The sequence below is a fragment of the Lineus longissimus genome, chromosome 1 (genome assembly GCF_910592395.1).
Source record: "Lineus longissimus chromosome 1, tnLinLong1.2, whole genome shotgun sequence".
In the NCBI taxonomy this organism is placed as follows: Eukaryota; Metazoa; Nemertea; class Pilidiophora; order Heteronemertea; family Lineidae; genus Lineus; species Lineus longissimus.
The window spans coordinates 25,644,148-25,670,541 of NC_088308.1; the positions used below are offsets into that span (position 1 = coordinate 25,644,148).

Sequence of the window (26,394 nt, forward strand, 5' to 3'; positions counted from 1 at the left end):
AACATAACATTGCCGATGACACTAGTTTTTGTTTATGTTGTTAAGGAAATACATGTAGAATAAAAGATTGGAAAGTCATGGTCACACTTTCAAGCTGTCTTGCTGTGTGGAAACGCTGAGATATGGGGAACACTAAAAAATCTCAACACCAACCCTGGGTCGGACCATAGCAGTCGTCTTGCAAACCACTTGAGCAGACCTGTCTGAGCCATGCTTGCCAAATACCTCGGGGGCAGACAGCCTTTCCTTTGAATTACCACTCCAGCCGCAAATCTCCGTGAAGCATTCTTCACATCACGCCGCTTTACAAATATTTCACTTTCCCCAAAAATAAATTAAATTCCCCATGAAATCGAGCAAAAGCAAAGTAACTAAGCCAGTTACTTATAACGGGATTTTCAAAGTAAAACTCATACTTGTAAACGCTTCTCGACTTAGGACCCAATTACATGGATGATTAGATGGGACGAAGTTTTTCAGGCGGTTAATTCAAAGATTTGACCACAGAAGGTTTATTTAGCGGTTTAGGAATAAGTTAATTGTTGACAAATTAGCGTCAACCTTTGTTCCTTTGTTGAACACTTAAGGTATTTATGATTCTTTATAATCCTTTGAAGAGTGCGGCAGATTTCGATTTTTTAGCAGTCCAGATGCACTTTTCTCTCGAATGATTCTCGTACTTGTACATTAATTTCCTTTAAAACTGCCCGTATTCTTTTAAGTGCTTTTGTAAATCACCTAGACACGCTGTCATACATGCGTACCCGGCATTCGCAACAAGGCACAACTAATCAAAAGGAACAAAACTCCCCCGAACCATTTTCTTTCACAACATCAGTAACTGAAACTTGTTTTCCTTGCCGAACACGCATTGGGCGATACTGCATGTAATAGAATTAGGCTAATCCTAGTGTATAAGTAGTTTGCTTGGGAGATTCTTTTGGTACAATATCAAAAACTATGCAGCCCGGAGGTGATGGTTCGAGATCTCCATGTTTATTTTGATATTTGATATTTTCTGTTGCGTCTTACGGTATGATGAGTCGATAGACAGGAATTGATGCACGTCGATGATTATTGCCGAGCGTCTCGACCCAGAAATGGTAAACTGAACAAGATATAAAAGTCAAATTCAATGTCGATGTTGCCGTGACATTTCCATAAGAGTGTGAAATTGATGTCGCTCAAGCAGTTTGTTTTAGAACCTCACTGAAAAAAATGAACGATGTCATTTGGTAATAAAATCGAGAGATATTTATTGAAAAGCACTATTGCAGTATGTCTGCATTTGGGGCGGCTGACTGGTGCTCGCATGGGGCTGTGCAAGGTTTCCAAATGTCATACTGAAACCTTTAAAATCTTTCGAAGGTGAAATTGTTATCCCACAACGTGGCAAAAAGTAGCTTTCTTAGAAAATAAACCATAAGTCCATCATCGCATGCATTGCTTGTCCGGTACGCCATTTTTTTCCTGAACCTTTGGGACAGTACAGTGTACATTTGTACAGGGACTTTCAGCCAATCAGATTTCGACAAATACATGACGTCAGAAGTCTTAGAAACTTTAGAGCAGTTGGTAGAGCGCTCGTCAGAAATGGCAGAATACGATGTTCGATCCAAAGGTCGCGAGTACGAATCCGGATGTGGGCAACATATTATTTTTTATTTTTTTATTTTTATAATGCGTTTCTTTTCCCTTGTTATTTAGATTTTAGACATTTGAGTTATTTCTGCTGCCTGCAACATACCTACACAAAGGACAATAACAATACCCCATCTCCAAGATCCAAGGGATAGTCCTTCAGATATCATATTGAGTATACAATGAGACCTGTCTCATGTGAATGGTCTTCCTCCAGTATGAATGTTTCTCTGCAATGAGACTTGTCTTTCGATACTGCCTCATGTGTATGGTCTTCCTCCAGTATATTTTGATACTGTATGCTTCAAATTTGTGTAACAAGCACAAAACAATACACGCTTACTTCTAAGTTTCGTGATGATGCCCCGATGAATACACAGATTTATCGGATTCTGATTGGCTGAGAACTTGTGTACAAATGTACACTGTACTGCCCGAAAGGTTCAGGAAAAAAAATCACGTCCGGTACGACGATCCTCATTATTAATATTTCCATCACTTTGCTAACGTTCCTTATTGAGTTGAGTGGACAACTAGCGCGAGTGTCAATTGTCCAAAGTTCTTCAGGCGAAGGATAATCATAAATGATATAATGAGTAATCGGCATCTTCAAAAGAAATTAATAACTTTATTATGGATTTGTGTAATTGAGTTGTCTTCTCATGAACATAGGGCTCGCGAAAATGTTGCATCAATATAGTGAGTCCACCGTGCGAGTAATTACAACCCGATGACAAGATAAAGTCGTCGACAAGCTGAACTGCATGCCAGCGTCAATTGGCTGTATTTCAAGAAAACACAGCATTTCCCTCGGATATCTTATAAGAATGGGTCGTCAATTAGGTTTAAAACTCTCACGCTATGCCCAGTAGGCCTACTGACCAAGAATATCCCTTTCAACTAAAAAGTGACGAAGGTTTTTCTCAAGGACTGGTCCTTGACAGACAATGGGAGAAAGAACAAGACTCAGTTATTGGCCACTTACTGCCAAAATTCAAGGGTACTCAACATTCCAATTGGGGCGGATATAAGCAAGAACTTTCTCAGGCTACGGACATAAAATGTAACAAGAAGGGAAAGGGACAATGACAGTCCACCTGTTGAGTCAAACGCAGCCAAAGGCCCGAACGTTCACAGGTCGAGATGATTAAAAGGGCTGTCAAAGTGTCGCGTAATGCTAAGCCCAAAAGAATCTAAAGTAGCATATTGTGAGGATAATTGAAAATTATTTGACGTAGGCTGACTTTATTTTGAAAGCATGTAACTTGGGGCAAAGGGGGAAGATATCCACAAAAATGGCCTTAATTCTTTGTGTCAACAAGCCTCGAGGTATGGGGTGTCCACGGTCATTGTCCATCTTGATTCAATGGAATTGGATGGAAATTGCGGACTGGTGGGTGGGAGATGGTCCAGTGTACCTACACCGTAGCGGAAAGCCTCTTCCTCTCAGTTCAGGAAGCACTTTTTCTGCAATCATTCGCCTCAACTGACACCATCAATGCTAATGATTTTAGGGTCTATGAGATAATGGCTATGATCTTTAGCTTAACGGACCTTTCTCCCCATTTGTCGCAGTATTTTCTTTTCAGATAACCCCTTCAGGCGATGTGGTGTTACGCCGCCTTTTCATTGATGTTTAAATTTGTCCTAAGTTTGGAAATCACCTCTAAGGGTGCGAGAAATATCCAGACTGGTGTCAAAAGTTTAGGCAATCGCTTGTAGTCTGATACATCGAAGAAGATTAAACCGGGCCCTGCAAATTGTTTGCTATCACTTCGTTCCGCATTGTTGGGTCCGTTCCGCCTTTCATGCAAGCCCGGCTGAGCAATAAAAGCCATAGAAGAGGAATATTGGCCGATTTGTTGGATGTGTAAATACAAATTTGTATCATAAAAGATAGTCATCTCTTTGTTGAAGATGATTGAAATTGTCACGGTAGTGAGGGCTTTTCACACGAAAGAATGTCCTGCGACACCACACAGTGGCTGGACACGACATGGCCAGGGTGCATTCTGATACAGTGGCACGCCCATCGAAGGCCACCCGTAGTCTGAAATCAAGCCGATATTGGAAAGCAGGCATCGCATGGTATAAAAAAACACCTCTGCTCAGTTTTCTGTAGCGCTAGGCAAGCCAACAAGGACAACCAAAGAGAATTCGGAACTCATCAACACTCATCTTGTCCTGCTCCCCAAACGGGGTGCATCAAGAACACCGATACATTGGAAGTGTGCCGGTTCGCATGTCATCCGCCAAAACAAAATAAGCAGTCTCGGGAGCATAGCAGTCTACAGTGTATTTGGCAAACAGTAATTATCCTCGAACCCCGCAGCACAATCTGGCGTGGAACAAAAGTTGTGCTTCGGGTTGACTGGAAATGATGCTATTGATCACGATAATGATGCATTGTAGCCATTCTTGTGCTTATCTCGTCCAATCAGATCGAAGCTGTGATGATGACAGGATATGGTTACAACTTGGTGACATTCGCTTCAAATGTCACACCATGGTGCATGGATGAATTAAATTAGGACGCTCATGATACTCCTCAAAGAAACTGCGACAACGGGATCGTCTTTCAATTCATACACCACGTGGTTAGTTTCTTGTAATATGGGAACTTGAAGATGGAACGGCGAGCAGCCGCAAAGAATAGAGTAGAGGGACTGCAGTGTGCATATACATCAGTCAATGTATCCTGCAGAAATCCTTCAGTTCGCCTACTTCTTGGTCACCAGTGTTGCCTGGCTGCTTTCGGTACATTGCCGGATAAAGGTTATTGCTTGAACTTCCCTGAGATTCTCACCTCTCAGGGAACAAGGCTTTTCAGTTTGGTAATGCAACACTCTTACTCAATTACACATGTTTTGCAATTTCCCTGAACTCATGGGTTATAATCACATTTCAAAACGATAGATTGGAAGCGGCCAATTTCTCCGTGTATTCGTCATGTACATTTCTAGATACATTCGAATTATATATGATTACTGCGATTAAAACTTTGATTGAAATATTGATTTTGTTGAGTGAAGCTTTGCACCCAGACGTCTCAACTTGTCTCATGATGTCTGATCGATCATGGATCACTGTCATTATGATTAGATGTGGACATCGATACATGTCGTTCGAGATCCAAAAATTCGATCAGGAAGGAGCCGTGTTGTGGAAATTCCAGAATTCTTGAGAACTTTGTCCCAAAGGTGTTGCGGAACTCCAACAACCCAAAGAATATTTTGGTATGGCTGATGACGTTACGCCACTTTTTCAATATGGACTAGCTTTCTGTTCACACGGGACTATTAATTTCGTACGTACAGTCAGTATATTCTAGAACTGAATTTCTGTAGGCTTGTTTGCCAACGTTGTTATTGTTGTTCTTGAAATAAAAAATACAAACGGTGCAGGAGAGACCTGCTTAAGGGGAATTCCTCACCTGCGTGGGGACGAAAAAGGAAGGCATATAGCTCAGGCAAAATGTAAAATGCATGTCTGATAGTATACTTTTATACTAGTACTTATGCTGCGGTAATGCCTTGGCTCATGCGTACAAAAATCCCACTACTGCCGAAGTATCGCATGGCCAACACTAAAAGTAATAAAGTGACCAAATTTTATTGACGATTTCAAAACAAAAATTTCGATCGTATTTATCGAAGGGATTTTTCATTAAAGTCCAATTGAACTAACTGTTATGAGGAAAAACAAACAACTGTCGGCCTTAAAACGAACACTCAGTCTGTATATTGATTTACCTTGGCTAAAGCAAGCTAAAATTTAATCAATCGCTACTTAGAACAACGTTGTGTAAACGCCAAAACCACATAATTGAACAAGTCACACTTTCAGCGTTATATTTCTCAGAATGAATGATCGTATCAAACTTTGAATAATATTCATTGGTGAATGGTATAAATGTCACCGTGCCATCGATCGCGGTATTTCGGTTGCTAATTGGTAAGGGGAATACCTAGAAAAAATCGCTCCGGGGAAATCTACGAATTTTAAATCCGTCAACTAATGCTATCATTTGACGCTTTTGCCTGCATCTTGAAGATGAGCATGCTATAGGTTGATTGAGTGCTAGTCTATATCTCATCTGCCATGAAAATGAATGAATGAACAAGATAGAATGAAAAGTTCAACATTCTTTGAGATTATTGCTAATGATAAGACTAACACAGCACTTAGATACTATAAACCAACGCACTTGAGCCAAACACCTACACTTTCTGCGAATCATTCAGCCAGCTCAGGCGAGCCAGCCGCTACAAATTGATTCATAAACTGCGATACGAACACCTTTTTGAGACAATCATCCCTAGACATGATTGTTTTCAATATATGCACCATTGACCTCTGGGGTTGCTGGTTGAAGTAGGCACTTTCTGATGTTACAAAAACACAAGTCTTTCTTAAGTTTTTACACCTGAGAAGTGAAGAAATGCTCTCTGCGAAATAACTAAGATCACCGAAGCTTTTAAATCCGATCTTGTTTTGATGTTAAAGCTATGTATTTATCACTACTTTACAGGCAGATTTTCCAGAAACCCAAAGCAATGCAACTACGTATGTAGTGTACTTCATAAAAACACACATTTTGGGTAAATAAATTGCACATGTTCTTCTAGATCATACTGTACATGCAGTGAACAATGTACTGTGTCTTCACTTCATCGGAATGTAAAAATGTAGGCTACCAGCTACTGTTTTCAGAATAATCGGTCGAGTAACTGACCCCTAGCAGACCCCAATCGAGGTCTCTACTCTTGAAGCAGGATGCCTGCGTCTTGTCAACCCGTCGCTGAGATAGAAAGACGACAGGTCTGGTGTCATTTTGTACCATATTGCTATGTTTAACAGTGTGTCGTTATCAATGATATCATGTAGTCTACAACTTTAGTACACACGACAGTGTTGGTGAAACAAATACGTCGTTTAACTCATCGTGATTAAACTTGTTCTTTATCAATATAGATTCGGCACAGAAATGTTTTTCTTAAATTTTCCTGTCGCCAAGTTGGCAGAGCGAAGTTTCAGAGATATTTGCCTACGTAAATAACAATATCTCTCTTTATCAACACACATTATTTGGAATATTAGTCAACATGATTCAACCGTGCGTCGATTCTGAATCTCTGAGACGATTACTAAGGCTCTACACCGAGTTGACCCAAAGGGTGAAACATTTTACTAAAAATCATTAAAAGACTCTTTGATTGGGCCAAAAGAAAATGCAACGGCTTTGTTTATGTGACACATTAGAATCCTATAAGACGGATTATACCCAATATCCGGATGGATATTGGTATAAAATTCAATAAAGGCGACATTTCTTGGTTCTTCAACTTTCGGATAATACACGCCGCTATAGTGATTCATGAATTGGTCTGGAATATCCCAAAATACGCTCACACGAGATTAGCTACGGTTCCCATTGTAGGATCATCCCAGCCCCAAGTAAGGACCCCAAAGCACGGGTGTAACCTTTTGGTGGTCCTTCGCATCAACGACATTATCTACAAGGGACCGGTGATATCGCAACAAAAAACAAATAAAACCACGACTAAATCCTTGTGGTGTTATGTATACGTTGACTTACATGACGAAATTGTACAGGCCTAACAAGTAACTTAGATTAAGTTGTGGCTTCAGTCATCGGTCAGACGAGTTTATGCGATTACAACTAACTTTTAAACCAGTTAACGTTTTATTAAATGCGCGAACAAATTGTTTTCACATGTGTGAGTGTCCAGAAGAGATTTGCTAATGAACCATTTATAAGTTTCTGTGTATAAAATTTAACTTAGTGGAGGCCCGTACTATATATGCCTATTCCGCATTCTGGCACTGACGTGGGCGACAATGTTATCAAATAGTCTACAGTGGATTTGATATTGTCGTCTCAAAAAAGTGAGGTTCACTGTCAGTAACCAGGGATCATAGTTTTATCATTGACCTGGTTTCCTCAGGTCCATGTTGAGAGACCGCGGCTATTGCTACAGCAATGGAGGTATTCCATGCTACAGCGAAAGATGTAGCGAAAGGTCCGTGTCCTAGACAGGAGAATGATAATCCCCCTTTGCGCTATGTTACCGGCAACTGTCAGATCCTGAATTCAATTGAGACAGCATCGTTCACCAGTGTTGTACTGTACAAGTAAAAGTTATCGGTTTAAATAAGCACTTAAGTATCACATTAATACTAATAAGGCATACACGAATTTTTTTCTCGCCGAATTATTTGGATCATTGTAGGCCATCTCATAAATCTATAGCTAAGGGCAAAGAAGACTGGTGATAAGCAGAAGTCCAAATATTTCGCAGGAAATGTGAACTTGTACATATCTTGTTGTACACACAGAGTTACAACAGTATATTCATCCTCATCTGTTCTTGCAGCTGCTTCAGAAACCACACGTGTAAACGAGTCGGAGGAATTTCCACAAATTAATGATGGTTTTCACACTTCGCACCGCAGTTAACGGATAAGTACTGGGCTGAGTTAATTGGCTAATGTTTCGTATCCGATTGCTTTTGTTTTTAACTGTTTTGAAAGCAATTCATTACATCTGCCTGCCCTCTCTTCATCGTATTTATTCGTATATGCTTTAAACGTATAATACAACAGTAATTTTCTGTTGAAAGTTGGTGAAAAATTGTTTTCGTATTTGGTTATAAAATGTATTGAGTTACATGTAGCCTACAAGGACAGAATTCACTTTAAAATTACTAGGACTTGTTAAAATCAGAAAGTGCATTCGAAATATAGATGTGCCACATTGTCTTCTGAATATTAAATACCTACAATGTAAGAGCATGCAGTTTTAACAAAATGTTTCAACATGCATGTTCACGATTCGTATCTCAACGCCCGCATATCTGAGAATAAACATTTTGACAAATGGAGGAATATGAGTAATCAGGGAGGTTTTAATACATAATTAAAACCTCCCTGGAGTGATTAAACCCCTTTTTGGTGCCATAAAAAGATCGGTCCCTTTTCCTAACATTTCAAGATGATGTATTTTGATACCAAAATGTGTTTATTTCCTCACAATCCTTTGACGGTTAAATATGCGGTTCGAGTCGTCTTATGTTGTTCTAATTGTGAATCTTAAGGTAAAATCTACAACCAACTCCACTCACCGACACATTCGTTTGCCTCCCTTGCAGTCGCTCGAGCCCACGGCCTATCGAAGTGGAAAGGTTTGCACCTCTCGCAGTCCACGCCAGCCGTGTTATGTTTGCAGTCACACACCAGTTTCCCTTCCCGGTCCTTGATGCATCGGGATGCGTGGCCATTACACTTGCATCGGCCACCGACCGCGAAGTCCGAGAGGGCGTAATAAGAACTATCGCTATCGTCCGGGGAGTCTGGGTTCGTGTTGTCCTCGAAGGCTAAGAGGCGGTTGAAGACAACCTTGATATCGGTGGCCGTCACCCAGTCCTGTAGGACAGGACTGTTGTCGAAATCATAGGCAGAGGGTCGTCCCTCCAGGGTACTGAATGCTACCCTTGTCCCACTCATCGGGTCGATGTTGGTATATGCATCCGTACATAACGCTTCTTGCTCGTTTATTTTGGTGATAGACCCCCTAGGCGATTTAGTGTACATTTTCTTGCATTGACTTGAATAAAATTGGAATGGTACCCACGATTTGCCGTAATCCATACTCTTGTAAATTGCCATGGAGTCTGGCCTTTGTGAACAGAACTGTAAACTAACGTAAGTTAGTTCGAATTTTTTGTTCAGAGATAGTGTAAGAGTTACATTTTGGTTTTGGTTGAAAGGAGTAGACATCCAGCATGTCAGATTGTGCGGGTTGTTCAGATCTGTGAGGTAAGCGGGTGGGTGCCGCCGTTTAAGATTGCTATCATCACATATCAAGCACTGGCGGACGAATTTGCCATCCTTATCTTCAGTCGTCTTGCAGTAGCGGCTTGGAGGTGTACCACAAGTGCTTGATGCTTTCACCTCTTTGCCGAATGCGGCGTTAACAAAGTCAGGGATGCACCGCCGAGACTCTTGTGATTCAGTGTAACAAGGATCTGGTTGATTTTTCTGTCCAGCAAACATGTCCAAAAGTTGACTTGACCCCGCGTCCAATCCTAAGACAAGCAGAGCCCCGAGCAACACCCGAAAATGAAATCCCAGGCCAATATGGCCGCAATCACTACACAACTTCATCATAATTGGAAAGGTCTCACCTGTGCGCAACTAAATGCTGTCCAAAAGTGTTAATCCGTTGGGCAACAACCATTTGCTGCGAAAAAGAACCAATATATCTGTAAATCACTATCGTAACATCCTTTATAAAGAAATCGTTTGTCTGATTTATCAAAATCCCGATGATGTTTAAACATTAATAAAACATACTTTTACCAAAGACAAATTCCGAGAATCCTTTATCAAAATTAATCCTGAAATGTTTCTTTCGCGTTCTCTCCGTTGAGAAATGTGTGTTATCACTGTATCCTTAGAAGGCTAGCCAGAGTCTTCACGTGCGTTCTGCTTTTCGACTAACCGAGACTGCTGTGCATGCTCTCACTCGTTACTCTTCGACACCTCAAGTGACTGGGGGCGTCACCGAATGCTCAAAACGTCACTGCCAATTAAACGCTTACAAAAGCTCTTAAACACAAATAAAAAGTATTGAACGAGAGCTAGTGCGAGTTCTGTGATGTTCTCGTTAGCATTCTGAGTAATCTGTGCCGTGAGCCAGCTCGGGTGCTTGAGATTCTCCGAGAGGTTGCAACATATCTTCTCAGAAAGAGAGTCCGATGATGATTCTTGCGGGATAGTTTCTGCCAATCATGGCGTCGCTCCGCCTCCTTTTTGTCGGCCTCCGCTTACGCGTGAAGTAATTACTACCAGAGTGTGGTTTATTACCACTTTATTTCTCCCAAGGCATCAGAGCCAGAGGATGCAAAACATTATGATATTCGGGGATACGTAATATTTCACATCAATCTCTAGATGTGGTTTCGATGAAGGTAATATTTGTCTTACCTTCAATGATCTCAATCAAACCCATTCCTTACCTGCAAGGTAATTAGCTACTATCTCGGTGTAATTAGCTTTGGAAGGATAGACGATAGCACGGGATTCATTAACGCACATCAACCACTTACTGCTGGAATCGAACTCAGCCGGTTGATAATCAATTAAAGCTAGGATATTTTAGAGAATTCAATAATAGTTTTGAGTAATGGCATGGGTCGGCTTTCTTATGTAAAATGGTATTTGTTTTAAGCCTTATCTCACAGAAGGACCAAAATAACTTATTTGTTACCAATTCTCGGCTTTGTTGCATTCTTGTGAACACAGGTAACCAAAAGTTGAAGCTGATTGTCTCGGCTTGTCTGGCCAGATACCACTAAAGCTCATTGTGAACCAACACAATGACCTTAAAAAGGAAAACAATGAGCCGAACGATATCTGACTATATCATACGAATCTTCTCAAGCCGTCCGTCGCTTCGTGATAAACGAGACCGTGAATACGTCTTCCAACGAGCACGGGAATACCTAACCAGCTGATGAAGTTACCAAGATCAGGTCCAATGTCACTGAAATTTGCGGCAATGCATTAATAGGTTGATTTGCCTTGAAGGGGTGTGAATCATGGCTTAGTGGTTAATGAAGTTAGAAGCGAGAGATGATGGCCGCAACGACAGCAAGGGATCTTGGTGGCCGACCGTGACCTTCGAGGTGTGTGGAAGGGAGGTATAGAATCGCGTGTATGTGATGCAGCGTTCAATGCAAACCGTGTACCCCTGGTCAAGGGTCATCACTGATTGAGTGTCGAATCAGTGTCGAGTTCTGAGTGAACAGCCCCACTCACAGCTGCACTTGCTGTTGCCCAGAAAGAATGTACTGTCCACTTGTCATTTCTTAATCATTCTTAATCTTCTTAGTCCATTCGTTACATTTTCGCATAGTTTTGGGCTATGGCGCGAACTACTGGTTGGATTTCTTTCAGTTTGATTTTTGCTGCGGTTTCTGTGCGAAATCACTAAAACTGTGAGGACAAAACGTGTACTGGACTAACGCCAATTGAAAATCAAAGAGCAAATTCGCCAACGTTTACAGCTGTTGCTGTTGTAATGTACCATTAGGTCTCTTTCAACCGACTGGCCTAAAGAACATGAATTCCACAACGATTCGCGGGCGTATACAAGACAAATTCGGACAAAAGCCTTAAAAGGCAGGAATGTCAACTCATGTTTACCCTTCTTTGACATTGTTACTTTCCCTTTTCATGGAGGCATATTGTACCCATGTAGCCTTTGCACAGCAAATATTGAATTCCTTGGCGGGATCTTTCCTAGGTCAACAGTTTAGCAAGATAAAAGCCTCTAAGGCCTACTCAGAATGTTAACAAAGCATAATCCACAATGCTTGGTAGCATTGTGCAAATTGTAAAAACTAATTAAAATTTGCTAATGTGTCGAAATCTGTTTGTTCCGTTTGATTATCTTATTGCTTTCTTGTGAAGACGAGAGCGTTGAACTTTCACTAATGCGGCGGGCAAATCCATGACCACAGCCCCCTTAAAGAGTTCCATTGATTTGGACAGTAGCTGTCCTCATAAGCTTGTGGGCGGAGTTGCGATTTACTGGTATCGTTGACGAAATACGATAACAACTGCCGTATCACCTCCAATCGACAATATGATGAAAACACATGAAGGCCCGCAGACGAGACACAACATGTGTTACGAAAGTTAGTGCCACATGAGAGAAGACGTCTTCTTTAATATACCATTGAATAAAAGATATTTTGAACGATGCAAGGAAAGAGTCTCTATTAGTATATCACACAAAATGCAAAGCCTCTCCAGACAGCTGTTAGAGGTCGCGCCGAGAAACTATTTAACTAACAATCTTACGCAGTGTGTCGCGCTCGCCGTGTAGCAATCTATCACCTCTGCTCCGGTCCTATATAATGATTTCATATTGATAGCCATCCAAACCATGATTTCTTTGACTTGAATTTTATACACTCCCTCCTTGTTTTGATATCAAAACACAGTTTCATTTTGGTTAAAAACCTATACCTTTTTAACGCAATCGTTTTAGGATCTATATCTTGCAAGGTGCGCATGTGTACAACATCTAGAAGGGAGTAATGGCAGTCAAGTTCTGTCCTAATGTCAGTCACGTGATGACGGGCGATGTCTCCCTGCCGCAACATTCGGCATGTTCGGACTGGATACAAGGTTAAGTGTGTGTGTGTGTGGGGGGGGGGGGGGATGAGCAAGAAACAATGGTGGGCCTATCCTTCCCTCACTTTACGACAGGTGAAGTTTCATGGCTGTTAATTCCCTGGATCCGAGAAGGTTTTAAACGCGCGTGGTACGGGCGAATATCAATGATGCCATCTTTGAATTGTTCGTGGTACTGGCGACATGTACAAATGAATAGAAGATAGAATATATATTTATATATTTGGTGATGCATTTACCGTATATACTTCAGTTTTTTACTGAAAGCATATATACGAAGGTTTCAGCTCAAGCATTTACTCGCTTGCTTTTACATCAGATGACATTTTTCACGGGCGTTAATCCCTGTATGTACTGCACTATGTATATGTAGTTACAGGACTTGTTGACTCCACGTTCCCAGTCCTTGCTGCGAGATTGGCATCAGTTCTGATCAATTGGTAGCGCACAAAATGCACAAGTTAAGATTAAAAAATCACTATGGCATGACAAGAGAAATTCAATTTAAAAAATGTTGATATACAATGTAGGGAAGTTTGTATTAGATACACTAAACATTTGATCTTCAAAAAAGGTGTTCTTTCTTCCTTTTTGATATCTTCCTGGTAAGAATTCTCCTTGATCATACGCCAACCTCCCGTTCTCATAGTTTGGTTCATTGCAGGCCCACTTTACCCACATGATCACCGCAGATTAATGTACGGCAACACTTTGTAAAGCCGGTTCAACTAGAAAGTAACTTCTTCATACTCAATGAGAAATCTCTTTTGATTCTGCCTTTGACTAATGATGTTCCTATAGAACAATGACTTGACAACGTTGATTCTGTCCATGACCTCTTGAATTACTGCAACTCTCAGAACTATTTGGATAACATCTTTGTGGCGCTCAAGTTTTCCTACCTGGTCCGAAAGGAGTGCGATCAGAAAGTTAACCAGCAAGATCATGAGAATGAGAACAGTCCCGAAGTGTAAAGATACAACCATGGGCAACGGCATCCCATAATCATTGGCCAGCGATTTCATGTCGAACATGTTTATCATAAGCAAGAAGGTTGTGTAGTAACTATCAACAGAAAATCCCATTCTTTCCGCGCAGTAGAAAATGGCGATCGTCCGAAGCACCTCCGTCACTGCGATATAACACAATAGAAACAAGAACAGAAATGAAACAAACGTCGAAAGGACTCGTACGAAGCTCATTACTAGATGCCCGACTTTAGGTACCGCCTGTACCAGATATAGCGGAGCCATCCAACTACTGGCTAGCGTCAAGATTCGCATAAGGAGCATGAACTTCCCTACTGCCCCAGCCTCTCTCGGATTGCCCCATACTGACGACAGTACATAGTACACAATAGTCAAAACAAACGTGATGAACTCCATCAGATAAAATAAACGGTTACTTTGGATCAAAGCGGACGTCTGCAAATCTCGCGGTAACGCGAACACAGTGCGACGAGAAAAATGGATACGATAATATTGCGGCATGTATAGAAGTGCGCTGCCAATTGCACCCAACCAATACCAACCAAACAAGGCAGTCATCATTATATCGTTGGTGAAATGGACGTTACTTGAAATTGGCCTCGTCCGATTAGAGCAGTATTCGCTTTCATTGTTATTGTCAAATGATGTCAAACAAAGAATCATCGAAAAAAATGAACCTTCAACAAGAAAAATCCACGGCAATGCACCGCGGACTTTGGTATGAATCCAACCTTTGATGAGCTTATGATCGAATATCTCTCGGTAATTGTCCTTTTCTAGGTCACCCTCTCTCACTCTGATTAAGAAATTCAATGGCGATAGGAGGCACCTTGAGTCACATGAGAGCAGTTCGTACTCTGTCAGGTCAAAGGTGACTCGTTGCCTTGTGGGTGAACATTTCGTTACTGTCTTGTACACATCCTTTGTCTCCAAGATCTCCTTCAGGAGAAAAAAGGTTCGGAACTTGGCTGCAACTTCTAATGCTCGTAATCCGTCGGCGTTTTCGGCGAACAGCAACGTCCGCTTTCGTTCTGCAGACTGCGCTAGTTTTATCAAGAGTCTGTAAATTTCACACAGATTTCTTTCACAACTTGGTTTGTAAGCTGCGGCGACACACAGTGCGTGTACTAGAGGTACTTGGTTGGCATCCTTAGCGTACAAGTCCGCGCCCTGTTCCAGTAGGAGTTCAACAATGCCCGAATGTCCGCTGACGCAGGCCACGAACAAAGGGAGTGAGAAGTCGCAGCAACGCCCGCCTTCAAATGAAACACTGTTTAGAAGTTTGTTCCTTGAAGGTTTCTCGACTCGTAGAACGAACTTTTCTACTTCGGTCACCAAGCCCCGTTGAATGACTTCAAGTAGATCGTCTCTAGCTTTACTCATCAAGTTATGGTTTAAAAGATAGTCTGGTTGAATCATCACTGCCTTGGATTAATCACACCCACAAAATGAAACTCTGAAGCAGGTGCAACACCGACGTCAACGATGTCCGCTACGCAAATGGCCGCAGCGTGGATCTCCTGATGCCAATGTTCATCAAATATTATGTTACTATGGCTACCTTTCGGAAATGATTAATTTTGCCTTTGATGGGTTTTTTCCCCCATAAATGTTTGTTCACCTTCGCGTTGACCACATGGTAAATATTTTGTCCATCAGCATATGGCGCGATATTCTCTATTCTAGAAGCTTCCCAAAATATGTAAACAACTAAAACCCAAAACCTTTCAGCAAACAACACGACATTATCACCAGGAATGACTAAGTGTTTGATTCGTGTCATCATCAACAAGCATGCAACAACAACCCCAGTATATAGTATGCAAACGAGTGATTTACACGGGTTGATGAACAGCATATAGCCCTGTTATCAAATATTTTGACTGAAGAAGAAACTACGAATTGCAAGTATAGGTCAGGGATATATCACAATTGATTCCCAGTGGTTCCAACCATTGATTACCAAAACTAGTTTAATCGATTCAATCGATTCTCACAACTCGCCCTGTGTTTGATTGATTTTGATCGGTTTATGATTGGGACTTCTTTAAATGACGCCATGTTTTCGTAAATCAGGTTGATGTTATGATACCTTACGGGCTCTCCTTGCCAAAACAATAATGCAGATTTCATGAGTTTGATTGACCGGGTATAGAGCGTCGTGCAGTAATGAAAAATCACTCCATTCTGGCCTCGTATGGATTATGTAAGACCATACAGAACCGCCAACCATCATATCGAAAGGCCCTGCATGTGTTAAATTACATGTATAAACAATACCATGATGATTTTAATGTTAAAAGAGAATGATAATTAAGAACCTTTCGAAGATAGAAGTGTACAGATGAAAGGGTTGCCTATTTCCTCGGTGCTGGATGAGACTCCCGAGGCGCAACTTCTTCTGGGTCAAGGTGATGCAATGTGGAAGTGCACGGGATCGATGAATCACATTTATGATTCATTATTTCGTTTCTATTTCGCTCCTCGGTATAAATGTATACCGCACACATAAGTCATAGCACTGAGTATGGCAGGAACTACTTGTACTTGCCAATTAAAAGGTGATATATACTGACTTTTCAGTGTGCTGAAAACCTCTCAAACTTCAGTTTGTTGAACACACCTTTGTGATTGTATCGTTAAACTTCTGTGAAAAACATGGAGCGAATCGAGAAAATATTGTACCAACAGTTGTTGGATTCGGTGCGTCTCCTTGGTGGATTTGATTCAGTTGTTTGGCACCCCGACCGTGGAGCATTTGTGCAGGGTAGAGCGATGTTTGAGGATGACAGCCAGTACCTTCAGAAGGACAATAACTTCACCAGGGAGCTGTATAAGTTGGGCAACAGCCAGGGCACGAGGAAGCGGAAGGACCAACTACCCCCGGCTGTCACGCTGAGCGGGGACAAAATAGTCAAAGTTTACGGGACAAACAACGAGGATATCACGGAGAGATTCTACAAGGGACCAGAGGCAGCTTATTCAATGGACCCAGTGAATTTTAAACCGTCATATACAAATGCTGAAGAGGCGCGGGTCAAGTTACCATCGCTTATTAACAAAGCAAATGAACGAAATCGGCAGACTTCTGGTGGAAAAGAGGTATCGAAGGATCCGTTTGTGATGACGGGCAGTTGTCAGCGTGATGCACCACAGCAGAAAGCTCGCCCTGGGACTAAAACCGTAAAAATGAAAACCGGGGCGGATCTGTATTCGAAAGGCAAAAGGCCAAGTATTATCGACAATAATTTAATGAAACGGAATTCTTTGCGGAGTTGGCCGGAAGAAGAGGCGGGTCTATCACACAGTGTACTTCAGTTGAATTCAATGGACAGTTTCAACACTGGTGTTGAAGGTATGATGGTCGGGGGACAAGATGCCAGCTTCGGAAACGCAGGCTTGCGCCGCGCCCCGAAATTCCCGGCTGAGAAAAAGCTGAGGAATATGTTTGTCGCTGGCAAGACTACCATTGAACTGAAGCGTCCTCCAGTGCAATCGCCGCGGCAGTCTAGTTACGTGATAAGGAAGCAGTACAACGAGAAACTCGAGAAGGAATTGATGAGCAAGAAGAAACAAGAGGAGAAACAACAGCAAAAACGATCAAATGATACGGATTGGGTGCGCAAACGATATAAGCTAGACTCGGATACATTTTATAGCTCTGGTTCAGAATATGAGAGCGATTCATCAGAAATCAACAATGCGTTGACTCTCAGCCTAAAGCAGGAAAAGCTTATGCGGTTCGCTTCGACGGACGTTCTCCTTGGATCCGCTAACTTCGAGGAGGCAGAGAGCGAGTCGGACTTGGAGACTGTGTTGCAGGGGGATGAGGTATTCACCAGGCGGACAAAGAACAAAATGAAAAAGAAACGTATGAGGCAATTTGAGAGGTATCTGACAATGCTTTCTGATCCTGAGAATAGTGAGACTGAGGATCAGATCCAAATGTCGGCCTTGTCGGATAAGGAACTACGGGCGATACGGCTCAAGGTCAATGAGAGGAAGTTCAAAAAGAAACGCGATGCTCGGACGAGGTTCCGGCGGGCAGGGCTGGTCGTTTTAGCATGCATCAGACTCACACGCGAATTACACAAGATTAAGATACAAGTGACTAAGGCGGAACCCCAGAAGGTGAAATCAAAAACAAAAAGGAAGAAGGAGAAACCGGGAAAGCGCGTGAGATTCGACCCGAAATTGAGAGCCTCGACGCCAGGTGGTGAGAGCGCGTTGTCGGAGGAAATGATAATCCAAATGTCCCCGAAGGAACGTTTTATGCTTGAGTTCGGTTGGATGTTGAGTGACCTTGGGATTGAGGTACCCAGGGCTAAGGTCACGGAGGAGGTTGTGGCTCTTACAGACGGGACAATGGATGCAGCGCCAGCAATGACTGAGGCGGCTGGTATTCAAGGAACTCTTACAGTAACCAGTGGGAATTCTTTAGCTGTGCCAGGAGCAGCCATGGCTCATGCACCGCGAACGACGAAGACATTTGTAGAATCCACAGGCAGACGGGAGTTTGAGCGACCAGTCGGCGTAGGGTCAATGGCCCGTCGACCTAGTTTGCCCTCATTAGAAAAGCCATCATTTTTACTGTTCAGAGTCACAACAGAGCCCGTTGCTAAGAAGAAGGGCAGAAAGAAAAACATGAAAAAACCGAAACTTAAAGGTGTCAACAACATAGACTGTGCTTCTCCTGGTGAGAAAAACAAAAGTGGGTGCATTCACAACCATGGAGAGGTCAATGAATCAAAGCGACCAGCACCACGAACTCAGATTAACGACGACAGCATTTTCGAAGAAGTCCGAATAGAACTAGGGGATTTGAGAAGGTCCACTAGTACGGGCGATATTCCCAGCGTCATTCGAGACCTAGACTTAAGGGATGTGATTAAAGATATCGATTTTCCAGCGAAAGAGATAAAATTACAGATCGTTGAGCGCAAACGACGCAGACAACGGAAGAAGCGTATTGCGAAAATGCAGCAGGAGGTTGAGGTAACGGCGAACAGACGACTAGAGGAGCAGGCGTATGCGCGGAAGATAGAACAGCGGAGGATGGAGCCTGAATCTAGCGAGGATGAACAAACTCAGAACAAGAGCATGAAGGCACATCTCCGGCCGAAAGATACGCCTCATATCACCACGGGCGTGGCGTGGAATCAGAAAGAGAAACCGCGCTTGAAGTCACCTTCCCAGGAAGAAATTGACAAACAGTTACCAGAGTTATCGAGACTTTTCCTTGAAATGCGGGATTGTAAATACATCAGATGGAGTCACACGGACCAAAAGATCATAGCAAGACTGCGTGAAGTGGAATACGTTTGAATTCACTACCGGATTATGATTTACACACGCTGTATAAAACTATGACAATAATTACTCAAGGACTGTGATTAGTTCCGTCCAGTTTAGTTCATTATTTCTCTGTATTGGCGACAGATTTAAGACAATGTTATGTGGCCAAACGGACATATCAATGCTTGTTTTTGTTAGAACAGCACCCTGGCATCGATTGCATGTCCGTCCCGAAAAAAAGTGTATTGTTCTAAAAGTGATGAGTGACATCATTCCTCTCGATGTCGACCCATAACGCTGAGCGGACCAGCTGTAGGCCCTACAACCTTCCGCTAATTCAAGGAATGGCTCATCCATTTCGAAATAATGTCTTGTCGAAATGTGACCAGCGCCGTAGCTTGCAGGGCAATGGGCAAATGTCCACAGGCATCACCAAAAAAAGTATTTCTTACGATGATTTTTGCCAAAGTTTTGCCTTTCCCGCCATCCTGAGATTCAGGCTGTTATACTCCTACATGTACGTCATACAGAAATATCGAGAGACCACCAACGGCACCAGAAGCTAGCTGCGGGCTTGGTTAATATAACGTGTAGTTACCATTTCATCATTTCTGTTGTCCAAATAAAGTAAAACACTATGAACATAGAACAACTCTTGTCACTTAAAACATTTTGACAGTTGTTGATTTGAGCGGTGTGTGTGAATTTGCACCCTTTGTCCTCTTGAGTGGAAGGTCAAGCCACGCTGAAAGTGTGTTGGATCTATATGCATCGCTGAAATGACCATCATGCCATGAGGAGGAGCTATTGGTATAGTTTATGACATATCTTTCCGGATCGAGCATGGTAGTATATTAGTAGTCCTGGGCGTACTGGTACAAAATAAAAGTGACGTCACTAACGCTGGAGTTACATAAACATGTAACTTGGAGTTCTTAATACATGTAGCTGCCGCAACAGACATCGCAACTTCATATAGACACGTGTACCGGTTTATCTACATGTAGGCCAAATATCCCACCGATATGTAGACAAGTATTGATTATCTATACTTGATGTAGGCTATAAATCACCAAACCACGGTCATTACGAGATCACTATCTTACCGATCGATCCCTGTACCCTAAAAAAGGGCCTATTTCATGCCAGGGCATGCATGTGTCGAGCATGATCATACTAAACATGTATATACAAGTTAAGTATACATAATAGGCTACTCCAGCTGATTCAAGATGGGAAAGTCGCTCAAGCTGGCAGGTTTCGTGGTTGTGGCTTTCAGCCTCTACATCGGATACCAGTCGATCGACAGGTTCGACCCAGGTGAGTGATTCTGCGTGCGAGTGAAATGCCGTAAGTTGTGGTAATCCCTTCATCATTTCTGTGATGACACATTTTGGCTTGATTTCTTCCAATGATAATTGCTGCCCGAATGAATTCTTCGACGACTCTCAAGTAAGTATATGCTTGCAAAATGTGTACAATGTGAAGTTTGTCGTCTGCTAGCGCTGTGGTAACTGCTGACACTGTCCGAATCTCCTCACTGCTATTAGATCAATTGGAGTTGAGGCCTACAGGTGCGAGCGGGCCATGTATGGGGAAAAATGACGATATGGTCTCGTGTTAAGCCGAGGACACACTACCAACTATTGCTCACCAAGATCAAAAACAGATGTAGGGTCACCTGGCAAGTCACTCTTGCTGGCCTCAACAACTGTGCGTTCACACCAATGTCAGGCCCAGACAATTTTAGCTACCTGTACCTGTCTGTGACGTCACTGGAGGGAAACATTTTGGAGGGAACTGGTACATTGCATAAGTTGCGGTTCCACTACAGGAAAGTGCGGACTACATCCGAATTAGTTGTGATTCCATTACAGCTAGTCCGGACTAAACAAGTCCGGCTCTCACTAAGAGCGGTCTTATTAAGTGCGGATAGGACAAGCGGATTTAAGCCGAACTTAGAATAGACCCGGATCTAAAGCAGAAATTACCTGTAATGGAACCGCATTAGTCCGGATTAAGATCAAGTTACTAAGTACGGCTACAGGTGGCGTGTCAATGTGAACGTATTGCGCATGAGCGGAAGTGTTGGTTCTGTCAAAACAACACGCGGTATTTCTGTCAACAGGTCAACTCTGATTCGTTCTCATTTCTCATTTCATTATTCAATTCTTAATTTAAGTAAATTCTAGTGCTTTATCCTAACTATGGCTCGCTGTCCATGTTTCCATACCTCCAGTTTTGAAGAATTTAGCCTAACGCACATAGAGTGGCGCCGCCTGTAGCCGTACCTGTTAACTTACCAATCCTGTAGTCGAACTGCACCACATTCGTTAGTCCGGACTAAGCTAAGTTCGGACCTGATGCGGATGCGATAGAAACGGATCTAAACCCTGTAGTGGAACCAAGACAATAATCATCATGATCACCTGATGCACAGCTTACTTATGAGACCCCTGCTGTCTATAGTTGCGGTTCCACTACAGGAAAGTGCGGACTACATCCGAATTAGTTGTGATTCCATTACAGCTAGTCCGGACTAAACAAGTCCGGCTCTCACTAAGAGCGGTCTTATTAAGTGCGGATAGGACAAGCGGATTTAAGCCGAACTTAGAATAGACCCGGATCTAAAGCAGAAATTACCTGTAATGGAACCGCATTAGTCCGGATTAAGATCAAGTTACTAAGTACGGCTACAGGTGGCGTGTCAATGTGAACGTATTGCGCATGAGCGGAAGTGTTGGTTCTGTCAAAACAACACCTAACGCGCATAGAGTGGCGCCGCCTGTAGCCGTACCTGTTAACTTACCAATCCTGTAGTCGAACTGCACCACATTCGTTAGTCCGGACTAAGCTAAGTTCGGACCTGATGCGGATGCGATAGAAACGGATCTAAACCCTGTCAACCATCTTCAAAGTACGGGTTTACATGTCAAAAACATATAATCGGAACTCCACCTTGAAATGTAGACTCATATAGCTAAAAAAGCTGGTGCCTAGTAACATGAATTCATTTTTTCTTGGTGTAAAGGGCTTGAAAGAGTTAAAAACAAAACCTCTTGTTTACATTTTCCTTGCTCGAAACAGTTGGTGAACCATTCACACACGACAATTCTACCTGAAGTAGCCCCCCTGTGGTGGCAATCTTGGCGAAAATATAGAACTCCCCACCAACTCACCAAGACTGGGTGAGAGTATCTAATTTCATTGGCCAAGTGAATTGCCGGACCGTTCACATATGACAAGACATCTGCAGTCAATTAAATTAATCACCATTGGCCAATTTTTCTTGGTAGTGTGTCCTCGGCTTTACAGATCTGATTCAAGGCAAGAGAGTTCTCGTGACAGGAGCTAGTAAGGGCATTGGAGAACAAGTCGCCTATCATTATGCCAGGATGGGAGCGAATGTGATGGTGACGGCCAGGAGTGAAACAGCGCTGAAAAAGGTAGGGCCGATTAGAAGAAGGAACGAAAGCAGCGCCTCAGTCCGAAATGGCCATTTCTTGGTGATTGGCTCTACTATCGAAATTGGTCACATGAGAGATAACGAATTGTTTTTGTTTTTTAATGAAAGGTACTCTTGCATACAAACTGATTGCCGCCAGCTCATGTTCACGCTTTAGGTGCAGCATTTTTCACGTCACTCGATATGTTTTGCCTGCTGTTTCGCTCTTCCAGGTTGTGGCAGAATGTGAAAGACTGAGTGGTCACAAGGGTCATCACTACGTCACAGCGGACATGTCAGATTTTCAGAATATGCATAAGGTTACAGAGGTTAGTTACTCAAGTCACAAGTTCCAGATTGAGCGTCGAGGTCGCAGTCGTTCTGATTCCGAAAGTCTATTCTGCACGTACGAGGAATCATTGCATCCCAAAGGAGACTTGCCTATCAAGGCCACCACTGGTAATCGCTTCTTTTGGATCGTGTTGGGGCCTGATAAGGGTTGGATGGGTAATGGATAAGGTTGGGGCTAAGTCCTTAGATGGTTGTCATCAATATCAATTTCTCAGGGATAGGGTAACAAGTTGTGGTGATTATGAGGTGACAGTGCTTGGTGAATAAAGCTATTTAAAATGGTGCAAAAGATATGTTTTCAGTCGAACTTTTGCCTCAACTCTAGTCACACTTTCAGGCTGCCAAAGACTTTCTGGGAGGCCTGGATATCTTAGTCATCAACCATGTCGCCCCCTATCGGAATGGTCTCTGGATGGGAAAGGAGAATCTTACCTACTTTGACTTCCAGGTCAAGCTCAACTTTAATTCGTACGTGCACTTAGCTACGCATGCCTTGCCATTACTTGAAGACAGCCCGGGAAGCAGTATAGTCATAGTCAATTCTATTGCTGGTGAGTAAAGATACGCTGAATACAATACAATGAGTTTGTAAAGTTTTGCAGAAGTATACCTACATGTATTTGCAGGCGTGCGATTTTTTCTCCCCAAGTCAGTATATTCTATTTTGCATTCGGACGATTTTCAGTACAGTACATGTATACTATTTTTGCAGGCGGATGATTTTCTCACGAAGTACATGTACGCTCTTTTTGCAGGCGGATGATTTTCTCACCAAGTATATATATTGTATTTTACAGGTGTACTTGGTTTTCTCATGAATAGTGGTTATTCAGGATCGAAGTTTGCACTGAATGGATTCTTCATGAGTTTAAGGGCCCAGTTTCAAATGTTGGAGCAAGATATATCGGTCACGCAATGCTTTCTTGGGTCCACACGTAAGCATCCAAACAGTCATATACAAGTATCCTCACGAATCTCGTGGCAGTTTGATGCGCATTGAGAAATGCGTAAGAAGATGATTTGAAGTGAAGCCTAACAATCTTTTTCAAACTTATAATATTGGGATAAATGAAGTATCCTCATATTATCTCGATTTTTACTATAAAATCGAAAAAGTTGGGCATCTCCAGTTGTCGACAACCTGGAAAGCATCTTTCTCTCAATAGCTTCGACTTGAGCCATTGGGAACCCATACACCAATGATACTCCAACTGATTATGCTTCTTCTACCTCAGGTACCAAAGCGGGCCAGACCGGGCTCACCAACCAGGTCCAACGCCACGAAAGAGCAGGGAAATTAGTCCGGATGGACATACCTGACAGTGCTTACGTGGAAGTGAACGAAGCGGCATTGGAGATTGTCAAGGCGGGAGCCCTCAAAGAGGAAGAAATGTACTTTCCTAAGTTCGCTAGATATCAAGCCACTTATCCGGGATTGAAAACTCTATGTATGAAACTGGATAAGGCAATATATCGATCGGAGAACTTGCCCGCGTCTGATTAACAATCGGGTAATTTGAGAAAATGGCCGTTTATATGTTGTGATAAGGTCTTGACACGTGTTAAATATAGAAATTGCTATCAACTACATTGCATGAACATAACATGGAAATAATAAACCGTAACCTGGGTTGGTTTCACTCAATTTTTGATTGCATATTGTATCAACTTTAAAAATAAATATTTATAAATCATATACGTGTATGTATATGCATGCTTACACTTCAGCAAATGAAGAACAGACTGGTTCAATCCCAACGCGAAAAGATTACAATCGAATATTTCGTTTATTTCTGTTCAGAAAATAGTAGTGGGCATGTGGAAATTTAGATTTTTTAGAATTTTGAAATTTGGAATCTGGAGTTTCGGGAATTTGGAAATATTAGAATGTGGGAATGTTGGATTATTCAGCACTCTTATCGCCCGAACAGCCTCGTCTTGCACTCCCACCTGTGGAGATGGTTTTCCCTGCAGGCGAACTTCTTCAAGTCACAGCAATCGTAGGATTTGTGGCCGTTAACACAGGCATCGCCCCATCTCTCGGCGCATAGTTTGATACCTGCAAATCGGAAACAATAATAGGCAGTGGCGGGAATGAAGTGAAATAAAAAAGCCGTAACTGGCGGTCGGCGCGCGATGTTTTCAGATTTTCGTTACAAGTTTTTTCTGTTATTTGAAAAATTATTTACAATATAGTCATCTGTGCATTCCAGATGCTAACGATCACTTTTTTTTAATATTTGGGTTGAAATAGGCTGTATTCAGAAAAATGTCAATCGAGGCCTCTAAGGGCATTAATTTGTTTATTACCAATTATTAGAAACAAAATTGATCGTTAGCACCTGCACGCACCATGCCGCGATGTGAGAGTCGAAGTTTGAAACGGATATGTCGCATTGTTCAAAGCTCTAATTATGACCATTTATTAATTAAATCTATTCTAATCGGTCAAATTGTTATTCTTTATGCAGAAGATAAAGTTGGAACTAAAACATACATTGAAATAAAAAGGTACGATTTTGTGATTAATATGTCGTAGATCTTTTTGTTGGAAGCGCCCAGTAGATGTGTCAAAGGTGAACCCCAGCCTTCGATCAGACCCGTGTTACCTTTATTTTAGAATGACCAATTCGGCTTGCTCACTTACCTTCGCACAAACTTCCAGCCATGACCACAAGCATGAAGAGCATGATGAACTTAGGAGACGCCATTTCGACTGAAGAATACGATAACTGCCAGAAAAAGAATCAATCATGAGATTCAGGGTTTTTCACTGATATATATAAAAGTCAAATCAAATATCTAGAGGCGGTGTATTGGAATCGTCTGGTATGACGAGGATGGTCAACACCCTAGAAAATGAATATCGCCAGATATTGCCTTGAGTAAAATTTGCGACCATTAACTGGTGTGAGCGGAGTCGGCACCTAAAATATTGAGTTGAGACTATAGCTGAACGTCAACTGGGACATTATTAGCTCTGCAAACAATTTTGGGGAATTGTAATGTAAAGTATGAGGAAGCCGGCCGGAGACCACGGAGGAAACCTACGATGTCGAAGAGAGTCGCCTACTCTATCACACGAGTATGGATACACGAGTGTGTGGTATTGCTGCCTCCAAAAAGACAATTTCACAAAAATATACGTACCTCTCTGTTCGGTAAGATTTCAAGTATGAGCAATAATGAGCAAAGGTATCTCTCTTAATTGATGGGACGCAGCTGTGACAGGTGCGGCTCATGGAAACTTCATTTGCGACTGACTCAGTCTGGATGAATTAATTAGCTGCTAATTACGTAGAAGCTTTTGAATAAAGTTTGAAATGTAAATTTTATATCAATTTATCAATCCTCATATGCACTGCAGGCAACCTGGGATGGCAACACACCACATGTTGGTTTGCATAATGAATAGTTAGTGTTAATTATCATTAAATTTGTATAATT

The 26,394-nt window shown here is 42.2% G+C and overlaps 2 protein-coding genes and 1 long non-coding RNA gene across 6 annotated transcripts in view; 1 reads left to right on the forward strand and 2 right to left on the reverse strand.

Moving 5' to 3' along the window:
• LOC135494067 (netrin-1-like) overlaps window positions 1-10,367 on the reverse strand; it is a 38,224-nt gene extending 27,857 nt beyond the window's left edge. The window contains exon 1 of one of the 3 annotated variants that reach the window (XM_064781824.1): window positions 8,787-10,367. In XM_064781824.1, the coding sequence (XP_064637894.1) occupies window positions 8,787-9,831 (1,045 nt within the window). In that variant the 5' untranslated portion in view covers window positions 9,832-10,367. The remainder of the gene's footprint in view (window positions 1-8,786) is intronic. The other 2 variants (XM_064781819.1, XM_064781832.1) reach the window with 2 other exon arrangements.
• A 9,891-nt stretch (window positions 10,368-20,258) lies between these two features.
• LOC135494089 (11-beta-hydroxysteroid dehydrogenase 1-like) lies at window positions 20,259-24,733 on the forward strand. The gene is made up of 6 exons (XM_064781843.1): window positions 20,259-20,471; window positions 22,467-22,597; window positions 22,830-22,925; window positions 23,285-23,498; window positions 23,745-23,882; window positions 24,183-24,733. The coding sequence occupies exons 1-6, from the start codon at window positions 20,384-20,386 to the stop codon at window positions 24,449-24,451; spliced, it is 936 nt and encodes a 311-aa protein (XP_064637913.1). The 5' UTR covers window positions 20,259-20,383; the 3' UTR covers window positions 24,452-24,733.
• LOC135494100 (uncharacterized) lies at window positions 24,710-26,189 on the reverse strand. Of its 2 annotated transcripts, none has more exons than XR_010448343.1 (3): window positions 26,098-26,189; window positions 25,595-25,679; window positions 24,710-25,006 (listed from the first exon to the last, which is right to left on the reverse strand). It is a non-coding gene; the product is annotated as an uncharacterized LOC135494100 (long non-coding RNA). The 2 variants fall into 2 exon arrangements; XR_010448344.1 differs by lacking the exon at window positions 26,098-26,189 and adding an exon at window positions 25,999-26,089.
• Between the last annotated feature and the right edge of the window lie 205 nt (window positions 26,190-26,394).